We start from the raw sequence: 25148 nt of genomic DNA on the forward strand, positions 1-25148 counted from the left end.
ATGAAAATGACTGAGGTATTAAATGACAAACTGATTCCAGGACAGTGTAGATCAGTCTTCCGCCTTTCGTTCTTCCACTTCCTGTTGAAACGTTACACTGAATTGTTGAGGATTAAGTACTGGTGGCTTCAGTGAAAATGTATCAAGAAGTTTGAGGTTTGTGACACAATTTACACTTTCACATCGAGGGGTTTATATCAAATAAGCGGTTACTACAAAGTTGCATTTTTTTGCGTATATTTTATGATGCAATGTCGCCATCTATCGGACAAAAACGGTGCTGCAGTTTTAAGCCTACTGGAACCACCATCCGTTTTAAGCTTGTCAAAGTTCCATGACAGATACAGTAGACGTACTAAAGTACATGCACTGTGTTTCATGCACTACGTTTCATCTAATTGTTTCTTATCGTCAAAATAATCCAGAAATTACGTTTTTAGAACTCTAATTTAGGATGCATGAGTTCAAATCAATGAAACATACAGGCTTTAAACAACCAATACAAGTTAAAAACTTGTCATGCAATTGACCCGGCTACAAATAAAGTTTTTTTTTTTTAAATTGAACTGAATTAATGGCCCTGCTGACGTAACTAAAGAAGACCACATGGGGGCGGGGTTGGTACGTAAATATTTCCCATCCTCCGTACCGCCTCCATGGGAGCCCTGCTGTGACGTCGCCGCAAGTAAACTTTTTTTTCCCTGCAGCAAAACGTGATTTTGGATAAACAAGTCCCAACTGCGTCAACGCTCCGCTACTGTGATGTCGGTCAGTGGCCGTGCATTCGAGGCTACACTGGAATAATTATTACGTTTGTAGTTTCCCACCTGCATGGAAGCACAATTGCAGAGAAAAATGGAAAAGATTACATCTGGATGGTTTGGACTTTTTCTCTCCACTGCAACCATGGCACTAACAGTGTGGAATTTCAGCAACGGTAACGTGTTTGTTTAATTTGGGGTGTCTTTGAATCATTTCACGCCTCTAAGCAGGTTTTACTCGATCCAACAACAAAGTGTGCGTGACAAGAATGCAGCTGGAACAAATTGAAATGCCTTTCCAAGTGGCAACCTAGGTAGCACTTTAAAGACCTGTAGAGGCGTACAATACATTCCTCATTGATGGTCTTATCTGTGCTTCATTTACTAATATAATATCATCAAATCCCTTAGCTTCAAGTGATTGTTAGATTAGAGCTGTGTTAATTTTTTGCTGAGCCATGACGTTAAACTTTAACCTATTAAGCAGATGATTAAAGTGAAAGATTAAGTTGTTTATTTTGTTGGCAGAAATGTATTGTCCTGATTTTAACTTGGCTGGTTTTAGTTTACTTATGTGATCATCAGCAAGCTTAACTTTTGCTCTTCATACTAACAAATAGTTAGATAATTTTCAGAGATTTGTGGAAATAGATAAAGTGGAGAAAATTCAAATGTTATTGGATCAAAACCCTCTTAAAATTACACCTGTGTATTGGTATCAATGACTGCCAAGATTATCCTGAATTTCCCTATACACTATTTCCAAATGATTCAAAACGTACATAAGTACAATCAGTTTAAATAAATATTTGTTTTGTTTTGAGATGAGGTATTTATAAAAAAAAAATGGTATTAGTCCCAACTTGGATGTCAATACCTTGGAAGAAAAAGTCGTTTTTAATTTTTTTTATAATACAAATGTATTATAATACACAGTTAGTTGGAATATGTTAAAATCTGAATATGTATTGACAAGGGAAAACACTCAACAACATTCTTAAGAGATAGTGGAACTTCCAAGTTATTCCAATGTAAAAGAAAATATCTTGCAAATAATGCACGTGAATTAATTTGTTCATAAAACCTTTTATTTGTAAAAGTAACTTCAGTCATACAAATGTAAAGAGAAGTCAATTAAATCACATGTAAAAAGGGTCTCTAATCAAGTTTGGATCAAATTTAATCTCAGTAACTTCAGACACATTCGCCATCAAATGTCCACACTAGTAGCAAAAATATACCTGTACATGCACGCTATGATCTTCTCACATATCACTTACTGTTAACTAGGGCTGTCACGAGACAAGATTTTAACTTTACTTTTAAGCAAAGTACAATGAAAAAAATCTGAAATATATATATATGACAGTATATTGCAATGTACTAATTTAATTTGTACTATGTTACACTCATCTGCACTCTGTGTGTATGCTATTGGCCCTGCCTCCACCCACCGAGACACAGAGACTGTATGACTGATAAAAGGGCTCACTCTGTTCATGCAGTTGTTCTATGGAACAAACGTGCCAAGGTGCTGAAACCAATGCACAAGCTGAATCCTATTTCTGCCTGTTTGGAGGTGGGAAACGAGGAAAACAGACATGAATGCACAAGACAATATATTAAGGCTGGCAAAATTATCGAGTTCATTTTCATTTATTGTCTGATTAATTAATTAATTTATTATCATCCCAGGCCTAGTGCCACAACATTTTTTTTCTGATTGAGAAATCTTGTCACGTTTTAATCTCGTGAGATCTTGTGACAATGAGGACAGGCAGCACAGAAAATGGATGGATGGATGGAGATCTTGTGACACGAGATCTTGTGAAACCCCTACTGTTTACCTATTTGGTCACAGGCTAGTATTACATTTCTGAAACCCCTGTAGCCATTTCACAAATCAACTATAAAAAGTTTGGATAAGAAGCCACACATTTCTCACCATTGTCCAATATTACACAAACATTGACTACTTGCATTATTCCATTTAGAAAAAGTGTATTTGGACAAACAGCTTTGTCCGTTCGAGCTGCTCCTGAGTGGAACCTCACACCCATAGCCATTGGAAATCAAAACACATATCATACATTCAAGAACCAGTTAAAGAAATGCCTTATTGACCGTCAGAGCTGCCAACACTAACTACAGACTGACTGGTACTGCTGTTGTTGATATACTGTCATGTATGTGTTTGCGTCTTGGTATGATGTTATTTGATTGTTGGCTCATTGTGTTCCGATTATTAGAATATATAGTGTATACTTTTAGTAAATTAGATTAGGATGAGGGACAACAGATGAAAAATAGCCTTTTGATTTAATTTTTTTTATTGACATTTTTTTATTGATTTATTGACAGAAAGTGACAGAAATGTCTATTAATATGCACCATACTTGTAAATAAATAAATTAAGTGGATCATAAGACTAAATAAAACTTAAAGTAAAAGTCAACTTTGTTGGTCATCAGCCATCATGCTTACAGCTGCATGCTATTCTTGTTAGTCTCTGCTTAGCAAAATTAAATTTGTGCATTTAATTAGAATTTTATTTGTTGTACTGGGACGAGAGGTTAGCATGTTGGCCTCACAGATAGGAGATTGAAGGTTTGAATTTCCATTTTGTGTGTGTGTGTGGAGTTTGCATGTTATCCCCGTGGGTGCATTTTTTGCGGGTACTCCAAAAACATGCTTGGTAGGCTAAATGGAGACTCTTAAATTATCCATAGATGTGAATATGAGTGTGAATGGTTCTTTGTCTGCAATTGGCTGGCAACCAGGATGGATGGAATCAATTGTACTGGTCATATTGTACTGAGTAGCCAGACCCTATGTTGCAGTCAATTTCCGTTGTTGCCATCAGTGCTACCCTTCGTGGTGGCTTCACAGAAACACAAAAAAATCTAAAGAAAAAGCTAAACACACCTGCTGACTGATCTGAGGTTGCCCATGATGATGGTTTTACCCTTTGAAGCATATATTTCCAGAAAATGTTGGCTGAACTCCAAATTGTACAACTTTTGGGGCATTTGACTTAAACTGTTTCACTCCACTTTTAAACCAGTGTTTATTAACAAATTACTGAACTGTGTGAACAGCTCAGGATTCCAGGAAGCATCCTCGACCCGTCAGAACCTCTGAGCCTCTGGTTGTGCAGGACCATGATTTGAAGACGTACCTGAGTCCCGATGAGCTCAAGCGGCTTCATTTTAGGACCACCACAGACTCCCTCGAGCTGTCGGAAGGACATGAGGCCAAGTTCGGCTGCTCCATTGATATGCCTGATACCAGACTGGAGCCCATCATCTTGTGGATGAAGAACGGCCAGGACCTGGCTGGAAACATGCAGGTGATGATCAATGAACTGCAGACCATCACGGACCGGGTTACAACTCTCCTCTCCACTGTCAGGTATGGGGAAAATTATTCTTCAATTCTTTTTAATATGCACTCTCAATGGGAATGAGAGAATGAATGGGAATTGTTGGAATGAGAGCGATTATTTTTGTCCTGTTTCTGAAATAATAGATAATTTTTTTGGGAAGAACACATCATGTACAGAACAGCAAAGTATATACTTGAATGTCTGCTTGTCACCCTGACATTCTAACTTCACTTATCATTTCAAAGCAAGTTATCCATCCATTTTGTAGTAAAAATGTAATAATCAAATGCATGGGCAATTGTGTAATAATATCATCAGGTTATATTCATATTTGTGTATTTTGACACTTACAGTATATGCAGCAGTGGCAGTCTAGTTTGTAACCTGTTAAATTATGTCATACAGCATTAGCCAGGTACAGAGGGCAGATGCTGGAGAATATCGCTGCAGGCTCAGCATCGGCAACATGATGGTGGAGTCTCAGCCGATCACCATCAAAGTAGAAGGTACTTTTGGAAGCAACTTTTGGATCTTCTTTAGATGTCCGCATGTTTTTACAGCAATGTTTTGTTTTTTACAGGTCTTCCAACATTTCTCCAGCAACCGGAGGACAGAAACATAACAAAGGACACACCTTTTACTCTGTCATGTGACGCGGTGGGACCTCCAGATCCTGTTAACATTCGCTGGCTGCGTGATGGAATACCTTATAGTGACTACCACACATCTCCGAGCGCTTACTCTGTAGAAGGTGAGCCCACATTCATATTAACTTTAATCAGCTTTGTACATAATGTAAGTGTTACAACTATAAATAGGGCTGCACAAAAAATAGAAAAAAATTGCGATCTCGAGTCACACTAACATGGAATCTACGATTTTTTTCAAATTTTACATAACAAGCTGCATCACAAACAAACGCTGCCGTTTTACCGAAGGACTCACACGGCACTGTCACTGGCATGACATTCAACACTTTTCGCTTACTCTCTTTCGTACCCCAGCAAGCCTTGCCGGCCAGGGCAAGTTTACTCCACTGCACTGGTTCTACCCGCTGATGGCCAAGGGAGGAGCGATCAATTGACTTTTCTCTTGACTTGTCATTATTACGTGCATGACGGTACTGTCCAATGAGCGAGCTTTTCATGTTTTTGACTTAATGGATTGTTGTCTGTTTTTTTTTAAAATTCATTTTCAACTGTCATTCCTTCCATAACAGAAGCAGAAGACCATGGGAAGATTCTTTAAAGCAGAACAAGACAAAGAAGAGTCTTAACAATAAGGATGCTAATAATATTTTTAAAAATTATTTCTTTAAAATGTATGTACATGGCCCTGAACATGTGTATGTGGAAAAAAAATTGCCCCAGAGAATCGCAATATCAATTCTAAACAAGAAAACTGTGATTCACATTTTTTTGCAGAATCGTGCAGCCTTGCTATACAGTCATTTAATTGGTTGTATGATTATGAGCATAAGTTGAATCGGCTACTTATAAAGCTTCATTTATGATTTGTGAGGTTTCACAGTGTTGATTAGGAGCCATTGGATATATAATATGAACAACTAAAGTAACTCAAAAAAGCTGTACTATCTTGTCACATCACTAAAAAAATGTATAACTTTTTATAATGTAAGCAAAGTCAGTTGGTCCATATTAGGTTTGGAATCGTCTGCTGGTGGTTTCTATTCTGCTTCATCTCCGCTGCCTCAGCGCCTTCACTGTGCTTATACAAAGATATTTATCACCATGGTTGGTGTCACTGAGGCCATCATTAAGTGTTTAACAGCTGTCTGCCATTCATGCAAAGTCAGTGATTCGAACACCAGCACTCGCTGCTAGTTGTTAAAATAGGACATTATTTTATTTAAGTAAGCAAACAATTTAAAAATCTGAATTAAATCATCATGTATATGAATAAAAAGTTGAGAAAAAAATGAAATATTTGAAGAATTTATTTGTATATACTTTGTAGTTAAAAATAATTGTTCAGCACATTATACAGTTTAAACTAAATGTGATAGAATCAAATTTTTGGTACCAAATGGTGCCTCTTTACAAAAAAAAAAAACATTTGTTATTACAAGTATAATCTGTTGGCTCTTGTTTAATCTTGATTTTGAGCTGGCCGCAGGCTACACAAACACATCCAGTAGCAGAATGAGTTAAAGGATCCGAGCTGTGATTTGGTCCAGTGTGTACAAGGGGCCTGCGCTGGAAGGGGATGGGATGTGGGGGGCCATTTACATTCACTCTGTTCGGGGGTTGGCTCCGGGGACAAAGACCTCATTCACCGGACTGCCCACAACCCCAGCAAGGAGGGGCCGGAGGCTGCAGGCTACCAGAGTGCAATACTCACTGTACTTCACACTTGTCTCATGCAACAAGTATGCCTATTTCCAATTAAGGCTTCGTTAAATGTTCACATAAAATGTGATTAATCTACTTGAAGGTTCGGATTTTAAAACAATTTTCACAGAAGAAACGATTGCAATAGAAATGATCTGTTCCAGCGTCAACCTGTCACCATCATCAAACGTTTTATGAACTGACAAGCGTTCAACATTCTATAAAATAGGGACACTGATTGCATATACTGTACATGTTTACATTGCTTTTGGGCAACTTTTGAGACATGTTACTGGAAGACATGTTACTGAAAGAATTGTATCACCTTTTGAGGTAACACATACTGAGTCAAATCGTTCGAATTCCATTTTTGTCCAGTGTCTTAACATTTAGATGAACTGGTTTACTGAATTTGCAGTTTCAGTGAACAAACAAGACTTCATCATAATATGATCATTTAGTGTACTTCTCCTAAAAACAAGATCCAGTTGGGTTCACTAAAACGTGGTACACAGCAGAAAAAGTAGTGTCTTAATTTGCCAGTACTTGACTGTATAAATGGAAACTTGATGTTACAAGCAGCTTTCCCAAAACCTCATGATTATAGGCTGCTAAATGTATGCTGCAAGACTTCCTGCTTCTGTACTCCCAGCCAACCACTTGCTACTCTGAATTTGCTCCTTTTTTTCTGTTTCTATCTCAATAATCAACTTAACAATCAATCAATCAATCAATCAGTCAGACGTTATTTGTATAGCACTATTTATCGAAAGAAACATGTAAGCAGCCGGTTCTGAACAACCCCTCCTCCCTCCTCTTGCATGCATGGAGGGGGGCTGGCCAGGAGCTCAAACACAGTGCAGAGAGGTGAGGGAGATACAGCGGAAATCCAGTTTATATTCATATGAACGATGTGGTTGTTTTTGATATTGCGCTCAAAGTAAATATCGATATATTAAAAATATTGCTGTATCGCCCAGCCCTAGTTCTGACTTTTGGGATTGTTAGAAGATTACTGCCTGAGGAGCTGAGAGTTTGGGAATGTTCATATGTTGAAAGCAAAACTGATAAGCAAACAGGGCTAAGACCTTTTTAAGAGCTTTAAAAAAAACTGTGAAAGTATTTTTTAAATAAATTCTAAAACTCACAGGGAGCCAGTGCTGGGACTTCAGATTTGTTGTGCTCTCTCTTTCTGGTTGCTGTGAGTAGGTGAGTTTTGAGGTAAATGTAGCTGGTTAATATTTTTCTTTGGAAGACCAGAAAGGAGAGCATTACAAAAGTCAATATTGTGATAAAAGCATGGATAAAAGTCTCTGCATCGGCTCGGGTTAGGAACGTTTTCACTCTAGCAATGTTCCTTAAATGGTAAAAACCTCAGTCATGGACCTGATGTGTGGTTTAAAGTCAAGCTCACAGTCAAATAAAACACTCAGACTTTTAAACTGCTCACTAGGTTTGAGGGAGAGTATTTGGAGCTTAGCTTTGAGCCTCTCTCTCTGAGCACTGGGACCAACAACCAGAAGTTAGCAGCAGGGGCGGACTTACCTTTAGGCAAACACAGGATTACCAGGGGCCCCCAAACATCTCATAAAAACTGATTACTTATTTTTTTCTTCGATTTAAAGTACATAGTACGGTTTTAGTCTTAATTCACAGGCTTAAAACTACATCAAAACGCGTAATCGATCATGATCGTTTCAACTGCTCCCCCGTCCCTTCTCATGCAATGGACTATTCCATCTGCGCATGTGCAAATTGATTCCGGAAGACGAGAGAAAAACAAACTTGTTGGCGCGGTTTGACGAAAACTGATGCAAAGTCACCGCGGTGGATTGGAGAAAGCGAGAGGGAAACTTTGGGGAAAAAAAAAATCAGTTTAGTTTAGGGATGAAGCTGAGAGTGACGCTTCTTATCACAAAACAGCCACGAAACAGCAGGATTTATTAATATATTGTTGAAAAATCATGATAGAGTGAAGCCATGAAAATTGAACTACATAGTGGCAAGGGACAACTATACTTTACATCACAAATACTGTAGTACCATGAAACCTCCAAAGTCGAACACAATCATAATTGCAAGTTGTTTTTTTTTTTCTTTTCTCCCATAAGAAATAATGTCAAGTGAATTCATTTGTTCCGAGCTCAAACTGCGGCCATCATAAACCTTTCTTAACTATACTGGCAATCTTTAAAGTAAGAGTTTAATATTCCTAACTGTCACACATACAACTATAAACTATACAACTATATGTGTAATACAACTAAATCAAATTAAAGCAAAACTACTCACTCTTTGAAGATGCCTGTATAACCTTTAAGGCGAATCTTCAGATAATTGTGTTTTAATTGTACAACTTTTGGGGCGTTCGACATCCTATATGTCAGGTGGAGTATCACTTCATTAAACTACTGCTGTGGCGTCATGCATTTATGATTTATTTGGTCACAAATTTGGTACTTTAAACCCTGGAATTTTTTTTTGTTAAGTAGTCAATTTTAGAAATGTGATATGAGTTATATGTAATGCACAGATTTTGGTGTCACACTTCCTTCCCTGAAAACCTGTCATTATTGAGGTTTGTTTTTTGTTTTTCCCATGTCCCACAAGAATGACCAGTAGTGACTTGACTCAAACCTGCTCACTTCCCCCTTTGCTAAGCTGCCAACATCTGTTTACTGTGCACTTTAACGGTGAGGCATGCAGTCTGGGATTTGTACAGCTTGCCCAGAAATGTGCTAAGGTATTTGCAGGGTGCTCGTGAAGTCTCCACTGAATTGTCAAAGTTAATTGCACATCACACTTTGACAGTTGGAAGTTAAAAGCAGAAAAATGTGGTGCGGTCAGTGTTTGTGTAAAAAGCGTGGCACTGTTTATACACCGGTGTTCCAGAGAAGGGTCAAGATACTCTTAAAAATATAAACAAAACATCTCTTGTCGCTTTCACTATACTTTCTCTTTGGCTGTGTTGTGGCTTGCATTGTGGAAGGGTTTCCGAAATGGAGCACAAAAGGGACATTTGTTCCAGTCCTTTTGCAACTGGGCAGAGCTTGTGGCTTTGGGAAGACAAACAGCCAGGACAATAGACATTTGAAGACCGAAACCTCTATAATAAAAAAGAAACTCACCCTTCATGTGCCATTTTTTTCAGCTAAAACACATTGACATTTCTCATGTAGAGCTAATATGAATCTGTTACGTCTGAAAAAGAGAGATGAGAATTTGTCCTAAAATATTCAACCCCTGCTGAGCTGGGAACTGACATTGACTTATCCTCTCCAATGTGTCTGTTTATAGGTGTGAACAAGTACACCCAGTTCAGCTGTGAAGCCTACAACTCCAAGGGGGTCAGTACATCTAGAGAAGCAAACGTCAACATTAAAGGTAAAATGTGCCTTATGAATGTGAATAAAAAGGGAAGAATTTAATGTCAAAACAGCTCAAAATAACAGTGCTGCGACTCAGTGGCTTCAATCAATCAATCAATCAATCAATCAATCAACCAATCAAAGAAAAAATAAAATTTGGGACACATGCATTTCTAAAATAGAGAACTTTTTCTGCATGAAGTCTAAAGCAATGACTTAGGTCAATAAATAAGATCATAGCACTTACTTTTGTCGAATCAAATTGCTATTATGTACGTTTGCATGGTATCTGTGAAGCAATGTTGAGGATGGGGATTTGGAGGCGAGAGAAGGAAAATGGTTTTACAGCAACCTGTTACATCAGGGGTCTCCAAAGTTTTTTCTTCTGCGAGCTACTTTTACAAAACGAAAATGGCCGAGCGTTATCGGTTCTATTTGTTTTCATAGCTTATTTTAACACAAGCAAACAGATACACTTTTTTTGCCAGAACATTAGCAAAATGTTGGTATAGCCACACTCACGTTTTGCGTGAAAACAATAAAAAATATTTTGTTCATCTGCATCCTGTATTTCAGTATGCATTTCTTTCTAGTGCAGGTGTCTCCAACTTTGATCACCATTAGAGCTACTTTGAAAAAAAATATTGAGCCATTTGTGTTTTATATATATGTGAATTGAAACATTTAAATTGTACTTTATTCACAAAGCAGATCTCAACTCAAACAGTGTGGTCATTGATTATGCTATTTTGTGGGAATTTGTCATTAAATAGAGGCATAATGTCAGAATTGAACACTTTTTATAAAAATAGTAAGAGCTGACGCAAATATTCTTTGACCCTTTTGTGAGCTACTCAAAATCAGATGGCGAGCTACATAAAAAGAACATACTGTTATTATTTAGGACTCGAAATTTAGAGTCACAGTTGCACTCAAAATAATTCAACACCCATTGTGAATTACCATATTTTTATTTGCAGCTCATTCGAGCAGGCTTCATCAGTTAATGCTCAAAGACTAGACGTTACACCCCAAAGACAGGACACACCATACTCACAAAAATCCTTGTGTATGCTGTCCAGTGCTGTGAGGAATGCGTCGATATTTACATTGGGGAAACCAAGCAGCCAATGAGAGGGCGCATGGCATAACACAGATTGGCTAACTTCAGGTCAAAGAGAAAGAGCAATCTTTTGAAGACAAAAATGTATGCATTCTAGACAGAAAAGACAGATTGTTTGAAAGAGGAGTGAGGGTAGCCATTTACGTTAAGGTTGAGAAGCTGTCTCTGAGCGGGGGGTGGGGAGTATTGTACATTTAAAATGAAATGTTGACACAAATGTACTCATACTCTCTGCGTCCACTGTGTCTGCAGCAAGGAAATAACATTACTCTTTGGCCCACAACATGTTTTTGTTGTCCTTAAATATCTAGCGAATTAATAGTTTGGAGCTCAGGGTAGGATTTAGTGGTTTTACATTCTTTAATGTTTACTTTTCCACATGAATAACTTTTTAACTTGCCTCGGTTGTTTTTATTTTTTTATTTATTTTTTTTCAGTACAACCTCAAGTGTGACAGTGCATTTTTTTTCTCCATTTTGACATAGTGTATTAACTAGGTCTGTCGAGCGCGTTAATCTCTGTAACTAATTTATGTCATTAATTACGTTAACATTTTTAGCATATTTAATGCATGCGCATCATGTCAAGCCACACCCCTCTGTTTAGACGGCAGACTGATGCACAATAGCGTTCCCACACAGTCACACAGAGTGTGACACGCTTTTTATAACTTCATTTTCACCTGAACACAGCAGTGCGATTCCAACACCATATGTGTATCTCCAACTCACAACACTCTAGTCTCTAGACATGTCCTCATTGTCACTAGACGACAGCGAGAGGCATTCACGGACATTCTGAACAACAAAAGACAACGTCTTTATTATGCATGCATGTGTGGTCTAAACAAACAGAAAGACAAGGGGTACAAGGAAAAAAAGGAAGTGGATATTCTTATCATTCACTAACATAACTCTTACTGCAGAAGTACAAATTGATGCATTTAAGTATGCTCGGAAAATACAGAAAATACATCTACACTCAAAACATGAATTCAACTGAAATTAAATTACGTGATGCCTTTGAACGCAAACAATTATGGCTCTTAATAACACGGTTAAAGTGTGATTCAAATGTTCTGCTACTATTAAAGAGACTAGTGCTTGGCAAATACGTTTTCAGACATGTGTGCTATCTTTTGGCTTGATTTAAATTTTCACTTCATTTGGAGCTGTTAATACATACAAAGAGGTACAGGGTGTCCCAAAAAATTTGGCCACTAATTCTGGCAATTTTTGCTTTTCACAGAATGTATAGAAACAGAGCAAGATTTGATATTTCATTGTTTTATTTTTGTTCTGCTTTTGGGTTGAGCCATGCCGTTCACTCCCAAAGAGAAGTCATTTTGCGTCTTGGAATATACTGGCACACAAGACTGTGCAGCCGTGTCACAGGCGGTGCACATATTCAACACTTATTAAATCGGTCCCATAATAAACTTATGATGTTCAACACCTAAACTGTTCAATTTCATTGAGCTAGACTTAGTAGTTTTCAAGATAATTGCTTTTAAAATGATATAAAAATTTTTGGGACACCCTGTATAATCCTGTCCTGTCATTCATCTTTCTGTTCATAAAATACAGTAAAAATGGGTATTTTTCACACACCATTGCAAATGTGATTAATCTTGATTAATTAATTTGAAAGCTGTGATTAATTTTATAAAAATTTGTAATTGTTTGACAGCCCTAGTATTAACACATTGGGACTAAAATCACACGATTTAAATTAGGAAACATTTGATTTTACTAAACTGTAAAAACGTCTAATATGTAATGAAGCCTATTTTAACTTAATATGCAAGTATAAAACATAGAATTCAAAAGATTTAAGATTTAAAATGCATTAATAATAAAGTTTTTACAGCGAAAATACAACAATACAATACAACATTTGACTCCCAGGGAATTGCTATGATATGTTATGATGTAATGACCATTGCTGCATTCACACACAATTTTTACTCTTGAGATATTTTGTGAGATTGCTGATGATAAATGTTTGTTTGTTTGTTGTGTTTTCTAGCGCTTCCCAGTCCTGTGTCAAACGTCACTGTGATTGCGAGGGAGTCCAATAAGTTGACGCTAACATGGGTGCCTGGACATGACGGCTTCTCTCCGTTAACCAAGTGCCACATCAGGGTGAGTGTCACATCTGGTAGATGACATATTAATGGCTACAGATAGACAGATAATTGCACATTCCCTCTGCCATTCAAGGTGAAAGAGGTGAGCCGGAGGTTAGGGGAGGTGACAATCACCAGGTTCGTCAATGTCACGGTGCCTCCATTCCAGTGGGAAGTCTCTGGCCTGCAAGCCATGATGTCTTACAACATGAGCATTTCCTGCAGCAATGATGTGGGGGCTTCTCCAGTTTCCCCTTGGATACAGAGTAACACGACAGAGGGAGGTGTGTGACTCCTTCAGGAACCATGCAAATAGTACTTCGGTTCAGGATGAGATTTTATGTTTACTCTGCCAACACTTTAATAATATTCAATAATATACAATAATAATCTACTACAAATTACTATGTCTAAAGTACTTTCACTTTTAAGATACTGTAGCGTACTTATAGAGTCACACAGAGGCCAACACTCCTTTTAAGTTGTATTGCCAACCTGATGCACATGTCTCCTCCTCACTCATTACACCCACAACAGCAACACTTTATCCATCAATAACATTCATAACGAGGTGCGTTCACAAACATCAGAATATAGAACATCAATGTTACAACACCAATAGGTAGTTACAATACAAAAGATGCTGTATGGTAATTGGAATGCACTACCTGCCCTGTCTTTGGCAATTTCCTCCAATTTTCCTAGAGAGACGTATGTGTAGGAAATAGGAGTGGCCCCACTGAAAAGTTCTAACAGGGTGGAGTTTCCTTTCTGGAGCCACTGTGGGGGATATTTTAGCCAGGAAAGAACCACATACCAAACTGTTATCAAACTGTTAACAGGACATTCTTTTTTTAATAGGTCGTTTCCCATTAAACTTGCTGCATGTGCTGCCATGTTATAATATAATTATGATGATAGTGGCATAACTCTGTGATGCAATTCTTGTCATATTCACAGTGCCATCAGTTTATCCTCGAAATGTGACCGTGCAGCTGAATGAGTCATGGCTGGTGATCAGGTGGAAGCCCCCGCCGGATGATAAGATTAATGGAATCCTGCAAGGTTACGACATTATTGTCAGACATGGGGCGCAAGTAAACAAGGTGAGCTACTTCATGGTTCTGGTGATTACGTTGCTTTTCTGTCTTAGTTCAAGGAGTGAATTTGTTCCTACAGCTTTTACATGAGATGTTATACAATATCATAAGTCGATTTAATTTTAAAGAAATTGTTTGACTGTGTGGAAGTGATGACATCTTGAAGCATGTGAGGCTAAATGGAGTGCACTACTTGGCTGCAACCAGCAGAGGCGTTGTTGATTCAGTCGCAACTAGTTTGAGGTGAAAAGAAGAACAACATGCCGTCAGCGATGGGAACTTGAGCTACATTCTTGCCGTGTCTCCTCCTGCTCGATACAACACTGGTATTGAAACAGGATTTCAGAATATTGACAGAGCGATTATTCCATCCCATCAACAATAATATTTAAAAAATTAACCCATAAGGCTTTTTTTTTGTGGCAGTTGTGGTTTCTAATACAATGGTATATTTCCTGGTCTTCCTGTCTGCGGGGAAGTTAAGGAAGCTGATGGCGTGAAAAAATTGTCAGTGTTTTTCTTCACTTGGCATGTGGCCGTGAGTCACCACAGAGTCTGTGGTACACTATATGAATACAACAGGATGTGTATTGTAGGCTTACATCTCTTTTGTGTCGTCCACTTGGTTGCTGACATCACAACGGTGTAGACAAAAGAGTCTAAATATCAGCACTTACTGGAAGTGTATGGATAGGTTGTGTAAGTGTACAGTGGAACCTCAGTTTTTGTGATTAATCCGTTCCAAAGGGTTTGTTTAAAATCGAATGGTACTAAAAGAGAAACAAAATTTCCTGTAGGAAACAATGTAAATCCAATTAATCCATTATTAATTAATCTAACACTTTTATAGAGGACAATTATACTTTTACATGGAGAAAAAATCTGAAATGCATATAAATGTGGAATGAAAGGGAGAGCCACATGGACAGCACCACCTTTGTGTTTTGCTATGAGTTATTTCTTGAACTCAATAGTGTTTCTTACCTTCCTCACCAAAGTGCTCATACTTGTAACTTTGTTTGGCTCCATGGTGGGTTATTTTTCAGCCATGAGACTTGTTGTGTAACTGTGGTAGTTAGCAAAGAACTACAGAGTCAACCGGCAATGATGTCATAAAGAGGTGATGAAGCATGGAGATTACGATTGCATTTTCTATTTGAGAGCATGCAAACAGGCACGTTTTGTCATAAAGACATGGTACAAACACAGTTGGGGTCACGCAGTGTATAAGTAACACAAGACTGAGTCAGCAACGCGTGGGATCTTTTGTTTGGACTAGAGCCCAACCGATATGCGATTTTTGGGGCCAATGCCGATACCGATATTGGGGGCTGAAAAAAAGCTGATATCCGATGTATCGATCGATAACCGATATATTGGGCAATATATAAAAAAAGAGCATTGATATACACAGGGGGGCCACACAGTAGCCTAGTGGTTAGCATGCTGGCCACACAGTCATGAGATTGGGACTGGGTTCGAATCTCTGTTGGGCATCTCTGTGTGGAGTTAGCATGTTCTCCCCGTGTGTGCGTGGGTTTTCTCCGGGTACTCCGGTTTTCTCCCTCATTCCAAAAACATACATGTTAGGTTAATTGGCGACTCTAAATTGTCCATAGTTGTGAATGTGAGAGTGAATGATTGTGTGTCTATATGTGCCCTGCGGTTGGCTGGCGACCAGTCCAGGGAGTACCCCGAAGGCAGCTGGGACTATCAACAGAAGGACATGCCTCTTTGTGTTTTACTTTTCGGTGTTGCCACAAATTTGTAGTGTTCTTTGCTTTGCTGGCGCTGGAGCCCTGGCTAACTTACACACTGTAGATGTTGCATCCAACGTAACAGCTCCACACCTTACTCTTCCCCTCTGCCTGTGAAATGTAAATATATACTTTAAGTGCATTTTGGTAATTAGCCTAGAATTTGATACTATAGTTGAGCATTTTAAATAATCAAGTGGCTGCATTGGGCTGTAAATGATAATACATAGGCTAATGTGAGGTGTTTTTAAACTAATGGATGATGTGTGTATAAAAGGCTTATTCACAAAAACGTCTTACCAATATCAGTCATATTTACTAGCTATTGAAAAGTTCTATCTGCAGCCACCGAGTATTTGCAAACCATTCAAAAACAAATGCTCAAGCAAACATGAAAGAGATTAAACAAAAAGTTCACTACAAACAAAATAAGAAATAATCAAAACAGGCATGATGTTACTGGACTTGATACTTGCTTATATCTGCATATATTATTATTTCACTTTAAAACGCTGTATAATAGTCTTAGATAATGGTTGACATGTGAATTAACAGTTGCATCTATGTTTATCTCACAGAGATGCAACTTATATGACGTTAAAGCACTGTAATACGCTCTCTAAAACTTGCATGACAACTACAATGTTCTCCTTGACGGACCCTGACAGCGTGCCACTAAAGTGTAGTGTTATATTGTTTCAGTCACAGCTTACCAAGGTCTTTTTGTGTGTCTCCTACTGTGGACTGAGTGAGAGAGAGCGACAGAGCGAGAGCGCTGCTTTGTCTGTGTGGGAGGGAGCGAGGCCAGGTGCTCAGGCAGGGAGCAAGCAGACAGAGAGACACACAGGGAGGGAGCAACTGAATCTCTGAACAGCAAAAAAAAAAGTTAATAAATCGGCTACATGATCCAAGATGGCCGAATAAACAAACAATGCTAGGAGTAGTCCATCCACATCTTTGTTAATACCACAAGACTCAATGTTTCAAAGGGATACAAGTTTGTTGGGTACAATGTTATTGTGCAATATTACTCGAGAACTGAGGCAAAATTTTGGCACAGATATTTGTAGAAAACTGAATCATATGAAAACTGGGTCATTGAAACACTGAGGTTCCACTGTATAGCACAGTTTGAGATCTTGCCGAATCACTCAAGTTTGTAACTATTTTGCATTGTAAGCACATTCTCAGTGTTGGTGCCTCAGACACGACGTATTGTGTTAATCATGGGTTCAGCATGGACCGTCAGACTGTCAGCATATTGAGAACACAGAGGAACCACAGATGCTACCATGGACTGTTGTGAAATACAAGGCTATGTCTGTCACATGGTCATTCCCATTGCAGGAGGTCAATAACGTTTCCTTTTTTCGGGGCATTAGCCAGTGCACACGGTTGCGTAGAATTTGGGTGGAGGAAAGGTTTCTTCCTGTTTTAATGAGTGTTTGCTTCAACTTTTTAAAGTTGTTGCTTTGAGAATTATAATGTACAGGTGTATGGAGAAAAATAGGACGCAGCCATCGTGACAAGGTCATGGCAAGTGCTTTATCAGTTCAAGCTGGCTTTGAGCCGTGGGGAAGCCAGAAATTATTCAATAGGGTGGCCAAGGTGAGACCATTATTCACATAGGGGTAGAAATAAGTTGATACTTGAATTGTCTAGATGGCCAGTGGGGTGGCCGGGGAGTGACCAGGGGAGGCCACGACCACTCCGTACTACTGCCACTGCCTTTGGACCGTCTATTAAAGCAATAGCTGAGCAGTGTGCCAAGGACATGTTTTTAATGCATAGTTTCTGGATTCTGCTCACCATCATGGAGGCCAAAACCGCGCAGGGCATAATACAGAAGTGGATGCCGATCGACACTATTGTTTTAACTCTAGACTCCTCGGTTTACATGCCCACTCATGCTGTTACAGAGAGCTTTCAATATTAACAGATTTATGTACTATTGAGATGTCACGTGTTCCTGGGCATGCTGATGTTTCACTATCGTACCTTATTTACCTATTAAAACTTAGCCAGTGACCTTATTTTTCTTGTTTGTTAGCTCTAAATGTGTAATGATTAACCTTGAAAAGATAAGCACTGAGTTTTGCACTGATTCATGTTGTGTGTGTTCTTCAGATCCACAGCTATACCAACATGGCCTTTGTAGCTGTGCAGGACTTCAACACCACTTACAGTGTGGAGGTGGCTGCATGCACACGTGCAGGGAGTGGCATGATCAGCCCACAAGTCTTGTTATTTGTGCCAGACGACAGTAAGTTACTCTTGTGATTTAGTTCCTCTTTCTTGTTAAAGTGGACCTGGTTTTGTTTATGTTAAATACATACAGTGCAACCTCTGAATTTTAAAGGCCACCAGTGAGGGTAAAGTTTAAGCTGTGATATCTCCATTGAAGCAGACATGAAACTTTGGAATGTTGGAAAGCAGTACACACATCTCTGCCCTGGCTGCTCAGTACAATATGGCTAATGTGACACTAAGTCAGTGGTTATTAATTATTTTCAATTATTATTTTTGGTTCTCAATTATTTTCTGTCATTGGTGGCAACATGTACATTAGAACTTCAATACCGCACTCTTTCGTTCTTCTTTGGTGTTTTTCTCCTTTCTTCCACTTTAGGAGTTAATGTGGGTTGGCAAACTAGCTCATTTGCGAGTTACTGGGCTAAAGTGTAGAGCATAAGTTTGTCAGAAACAAAAAATATTCAATAACAATAAATTAAAATTGGCAAATTAACTGCTGAGGTTGCAAACTTCTGTAAAAATAAATAAGGGACACCTTGTTGGCAGGGCCAACCAACCCGAGTGTTTTTTGGTGGGGGTTTTTTGCCTTTAATAGTGTGAAACAAATGTACTATTTGACACAAACCTGAATTTAATTTGATGCCTGTTTTAGAGTAATACTAACAGATGGAAAGTTAATTGTTTTAATAATATATTTTTTAGTTAAAAATAACAATTTATACAATCAAATAACAATTTAAATATCTTTATAAAAATCTGCGGCATCCCCGTGTGGAGTTTGCATGTTCTCCCCGTGCGTGCGTGGGTTTTCTCCGGGTACTCCGGTTTCCTCCCACACATTCCAAAAACATGCATGTTAAGTTAATTGGCCACTCTAAATTGGTCATAGTTATGTGAGTGAATGGTTGTTTGTCTATATGTGCCAAAGTCAGCTGGGATAGGCTCCAGCATACCCTTCCTGATCCTAGTGAGGATAAGCGGCATAGAAGATGGATGGATGGATAAAAACCTGTCTTGCTTAATATAAGAGTATAAATTGAGTGTCCAGGTTTATGATAGTGCAGGTGTATCCAACTTCCAGCACCATTAAAACTACTTTGACAAAAAGAAAGTAGAGGTGAACCATTTGTTTTATGTGACTGCCAACATTTCACTTATACTTGATTTACAGAGCACATCGCCACTCACACAGTGTGCTCATTGTCTTTATGCCATTTTGTGCTCATTCGACATTAGATACAAGCATCATGTCTGAATTGAACAGTTAGAATCCTCCTAAGCACAAGATTTAATATGTATATAGTGATTGACTTATTTTTACTTGGCTGGCGACCAGTCCAAGGTGTACCCCACCTTTCGCCCAAAGATAGCTGGGATACTCTCCAGCATGCTCGATTTAAGGTATATTCTAGATTTATTGTTGTCTCAGACAGAGTCACACAGAGACACAATGACAGTGTGGACCAACAGATTGTGTTAAACCTCAGAGGTTATGTATGTTAGAGGTATGTTTGGGATAGCTATCATTTGTTGTGCTTTTGTATACATTTTCAACTACATTTGAATAAAGTAATATGTTTTTGTTGTTTTTTTTTTTTCAAAATTTCTCTTTCAGAATCGGGTCCATCACCATCCTCCAGTCCTGGTACCAAGATACCAGACTCTGTCAGTATAGTCCTGGGTGTGGTGTGTGGAGTCTGTCTTTTGATGCTTGTCCTCTGGGTGGCTATCTGTGTACACAACAGGACATCTGACTCTTGGCTTGGGTATGCTGAAACCTTTAGACTCTAAAGTTGATATAATCACCAACTCTCTGTCTAAATTTAATGACCTTATCTATGAAATTGCGAAATTGCTTTCCCTTCTGTCTGTAATGTGATGTTGCTTAGTAGTTCACAAGGTGAGCTGAGTCATCGTTTTACAAATTGTGAACCTCAGTAGACCTGAAAAAAAAACATGACTCTTCTGTCTTTGCTTCCTCTTAATCACTACTCTTTGCAGCTGGAAGCAAGTATAATCGTGCAGATGCTGGTGTGAAAAGGTTGTCGTTGTAGATTCAAGAAGTCATTGACTCAGTCGTGCCAGTCAGGATGCAGATAGGAATGTGTCATCACACATGAAATAAAACAACAATCGACTCCCGGAAGCCAGAGATTCCCTACTTGCCTATCTACTGTACTCAATTTCAGCCTGTGTTTATAGAGCTACAGCCACATGATGACATACGATGTGAGGACAGATTTATTATTAATCACTGGGCTCCACCTGCAGGCGGGTTTTGGGAAGTGGACATAAGCCCCAGCCGGTCGTCCAGTACAAACCACAGAGGTCCTACAATCGTTCTGCTGTTGGGATAACATGTATGTACAGAAATATATACACACACACACACACACACACACACACACACACACAGGTTCAGGTAAGGCAAAACTGAAAAAAAATGGGTATTTCAGAATTATACAAAAAGACCTGTTTCAGGGACCACAAAATGGGTAAAAAATTTAAAGCTGTTCTGTAGAAATTGAGGTTGATCGGGCCTTGGCATTAGAAATGGTACAGAGACAGACCATCAGAACATAAATAATATATTGAACATTACAGTATATTTAAATTTGCGATAAAATAAAATTAACTTTTATTAACTAATTTTATTGAATTCACATTTTAATTATTTCATTGACTTTATTTCCTTTTGGCGCAGTAAAACCAAAAATGAGTTAAACATACAGTGGGCCCCATGTAAAAAGAATCAAGTTAGGGTCACCACATCTCTAGGATCTAAATGACCCATTGAAAGATTCTTCTATTGTGTTTGACTTGAGCCTGAATTTAGTTAGATGCATGTTCTGGAGTAAGACGAATACATGGAAAACTAATTGTTCAATAAATAATTTTTAACGCAAAATAACGAATTAGATTTTTTTTAAATCTATCTGTAGCTGGGATCATACCCCCGCCTCTGCCTTACAAGAGCACAGTGCCACATTACTAGTCTCAGTTTTTGCTCTCCTGCCTGCTCAGTGCCTCATAGCAGGGATGCGCATCTTTGTGCATTTGTAGAGAAAGTGCCCCATTGTGCAAAATGACCCCCCCATAGATTGAGGGGCCCTCCATGCATGTTCTGCATGTAGGGAGGGGAGGCCCTGCAAATACGCCACATGGTGCCGCTGCTATCGAACCCCAAAGCTAGAGCCATACTTCGAATTGACTTGAAATTTCTCACACAGCTCAATACGCTCAACAAAATGGCCACTGTAACGTTTGGGTGCTCAGCCGAATCACCAGAAAGTTGGTGCACACCTTTAGAGGACTGACAAGCACGTGTCTGTGAAATTGAATAATTGTTGGCAAACATGGCGTCTTTGCATTATCACGACTTAGCAACTAATTGCACACGAGTCATTCATATTTGTATCAAATCAGTATTAAATGTATTTTAGCATGTCTTCCAAAGCATTTTGAGCACAACCAATAGGGGGCGCCACAAATGCAATTTACAGTCAAGTGAAAAAAATTAACTTTTTTCTGCAGTTGGAAACCTCGGTGTCAGTGCTGAGCTCCAAGCCAAACTTCAGGATGTAATGATCGTGAGGAACTTGCTGTCCATTGGAAAGGTTCTCGGAGAAGGTGAGTGAGCAATTGAATTTTGGTAAAGTAAAAATATAAACCAAAAATGAGTAGTCTGAATGAATAGACTGAATTAAAATTTAGTGCTTTTTTTATGATCACTGTCAGGTGAATTTGGCTCAGTGATGGAGGGACATTTAAGACAACCAGATGGGACTTCAGAAAAAGTAGCTGTGAAGACGATGAAATGTAAGCATTTTATTAATTTAAGAATCATATCATCATTTAAAATAAGTGGTAATTATTTCATTTGCCACACAGTGGATAGCTTTTACCAGAGAGAAATAGAGGAGTTCCTAAATGAGGCGGCCTGCATGAAAGATTTCCACCATCCAAATGTCATCAGACTGCTTGGTAGGACAAACACATTACTGGACTTCATGTTTGCTTTCGACACCATTTTAATTTAACTTGTGTGATTACCCGCTTTTTGTAGGTGTGTGCCTGGAAATGGGCTCCGGACACTTCCCTAAGCCAATGGTCATCCTGCCCTTCATGAAATATGGAGATCTACACACCTTCCTGCTGCGTTCACGCTTAGGAGAGAATCCAATTGTAAGGAATCAGTGGAATAATACAGTACATTCTGAAGACTTGTCACTATTTTACATATTTGTTGTTGTTGTTATTCCATAGTTCTTGCCAACACAGACGCTCTTGAAATTCATGGTGGACATTGCTTCTGGAATGGAGTATCTCAGTGGTCGAAACTTTCTACATCGTGACCTGGCTGCTCGCAACTGCATGTGAATTATACTAGCTGCACTGACACAATTTGTGTTGTATTTTCATATCTTTCATGTGTTCTTTTGTGTTTTTTTTCTGTAGGCTACGTGATGACATGACAGTGTGTGTGGCAGATTTTGGATTATCCAAGAAGATCTACAGTGGAGATTATTACAGGCAGGGCAGAATAGCCAAAATGCCTGTCAAATGGATAGCAGTAGAGAGTCTGGCAGACAGAGTTTTTACTGTAAAAAGCGATGTGGTAAGCACATCCTATGATATAATCATTTACTTGTCTTTTAACTGTACCTCTGTTTGTGCAGCATTTTGCCAATAATTGATGCATACATTTTTAAAAATGCAAAGTGTCTTTTGACCTCTAACAATAATAATTTTAATTGTGATACACAATGTGAGCAAAAGTCTTAGGACGCACCAATTACCTGTATTGATCTGAATATAAGACAGTATTTTTCTGGTTCTAGAGATTTTTTACAGTACACTCAAACCAGCAGCTGGCGCCAAACGACTTTTCTCAGAGCGAGTCAGAGCTTTTCTTCCTGTCGCTCACATACACCGGTGACTTAGTTGACATGCAGCCGTGAAACAGACCCCCTCGAACAAAGTGTCCTAAAGGCTGGGTTAGTTAGCAAACAACAGAGGAGGAGTTATGATGCTACTTTTAAGATAATGGTGATCAATGAAGTAGAGTTATCAAGCTAAATATGATATTCTTTTTTTATTGTAATCTACCAGTTGTTTTACTGAAAACATGATTTTAAAAATAAATCATTTTGTGTTTTTTTTTTGTCTTTTCATTTTTTTTCCAAAAACAGATTGAGGAAAAAGAGGGGTTGTCCTGTATCAATGGTTGTCTTATATTTGGGTCAATGCGGTAATTTACTAGAATAGCTGTCTGTACAGTACTAATTTGAATGAGCACCAACACTGTACTCTCTTTCAGCATATACAGCAAGACAGTTTGCACAATTTTATGCTTCCCAATTTATGTGAGGGTCCTTTTCCAGCATGACTTTGCCCCAGCGCACAAAACGGCTTGCTTGGTTGACTTTGGTGTGACGTCAACTCCATTAAATGCCATTGGCATGAATTTGAACATTAACTACAAAATTGAACAATGATTCTTGTAGAAAGTCTTCCCAGAAGAATGCCAGGTGTCCCAGTATTGTGACTCTGTTATCAGTATTGTGCATTCATAGATCAAATCAGAATAAAATATTCTGTCGTCCTGCAGTGGGCATTCGGTATAACCATGTGGGAGATCTCTACACGGGGGATGACGCCATATCCTGGCATCCAGAACCACGAGATTTACGACTACCTCCTTGAAGGACACAGGTTGAAGCAACCAGCGGACTGTTTGGATGAACTGTGAGTGTTTTCTCCCTGATGCACGGATTTGACTCAAATTTAGAGGTCCTGTTTTACATGCATGTTATGTGTTTTATCCTTGTGACTAGGTATGACATCATGTATATTTGCTGGAGGGCTGATCCTTTGGACCGACCACTCTTTACCCAATTGCGAGAAATGTTGGAAAAACTCACAGAAAGGCTTCCAGAGTCTTCGAGCAAAGAGGATATCATCTATATTAACACCAGCTTCCAGGATGAGGACCAGGATCGAGATGCCACAGAATATCCCATGCTTAGCTCCTCGCCTTCTTGCAGCTGCCCGCAAGCAGAAAACCCAACAATTACTGCGGACATTCACGGCAGCATGGAGGATGAGAATGACGATGATGATCGTTATGTGGTGGTTATCTCTCCAGATCCTTCACTGGGATCGCCAACACTGGACACTCCTCTGTTATCAAGTGGCTCTTCAAGTCGCTCAAATGGAAACATGGCTCCTGATGGTACAGGGACAGATCACATTTCAAGTGATACTTCTCTTCTGCTGTAAAGTTTGGTACCCAGACATTTAAAACTGTATTAAAAAATGTCATGCAGTGTTTGAGTACTAAACATTTTTGCTATGTTGCACTGGGAGCAGCCATGGTGTTTAGTTCTGCAAGGAAATGGTGACAGTATTGGTCAGTGATGGAATTGTTTGTATTTCAACTTTAGTACATGTTTTTGCACATGTACTCATAAGTTTAGGATTCACTGGACTATGAAATTTACTGTAATGAATATTTTGTTGCTGTTGATGTAAATATGAAATGTAAAGAACCTACCTAAATGTATATTGCATACTGGAAGAATAAATAATTTATAGACTTATAGACTATTTTCTTTCCATTTTTGTAAAGCCTTGACAATTATAGTGGTTAAAAAAATGTTTTATTATGAGGGCCTGAAGGCGAAAACGCACAGGATCACAAATCACTCCACACTTTTCTGTTCATGGCACCATATTTGAATTATTGTGTGACGGTATGAGGAAATAATTCTAGAAGCACACTACAATGACTTACCATACTGCAAAAAAGCAGTTAGGATAACATATAATCCTTTATTCATTAAATTACAGTTTTTTAAATTCACCAATCTGGCATCTAAAACAACATCCGGCTCCCGAGTAATATACGACAATTTTTCCC

General features: G+C 38.7%; 1 protein-coding gene across 1 annotated transcript; it reads left to right on the forward strand.

The window, feature by feature from the left end:
* Nucleotides 1–697: 697 nt before the first annotated feature.
* mertka (c-mer proto-oncogene tyrosine kinase a) lies at nucleotides 698–24816 on the forward strand. The gene is made up of 19 exons (XM_054799392.1): nucleotides 698–937; nucleotides 3860–4172; nucleotides 4552–4652; nucleotides 4727–4897; nucleotides 9795–9881; nucleotides 13017–13132; nucleotides 13211–13400; nucleotides 14077–14222; nucleotides 18101–18236; nucleotides 19842–19992; nucleotides 20498–20586; nucleotides 21761–21856; nucleotides 21965–22045; nucleotides 22118–22210; nucleotides 22293–22411; nucleotides 22493–22602; nucleotides 22685–22844; nucleotides 23838–23974; nucleotides 24064–24816. Exons 1-19 carry the CDS (start codon nucleotides 832–834, stop codon nucleotides 24506–24508), a joined length of 2847 nt encoding a protein of 948 aa, XP_054655367.1. The 5' UTR covers nucleotides 698–831; the 3' UTR covers nucleotides 24509–24816.
* Nucleotides 24817–25148: the final 332 nt, after the last annotated feature.

The sequence above is a fragment of the Dunckerocampus dactyliophorus genome, chromosome 14, assembly GCF_027744805.1.
Source record: "Dunckerocampus dactyliophorus isolate RoL2022-P2 chromosome 14, RoL_Ddac_1.1, whole genome shotgun sequence".
Taxonomy (NCBI): Eukaryota; Metazoa; Chordata; class Actinopteri; order Syngnathiformes; family Syngnathidae; genus Dunckerocampus; species Dunckerocampus dactyliophorus.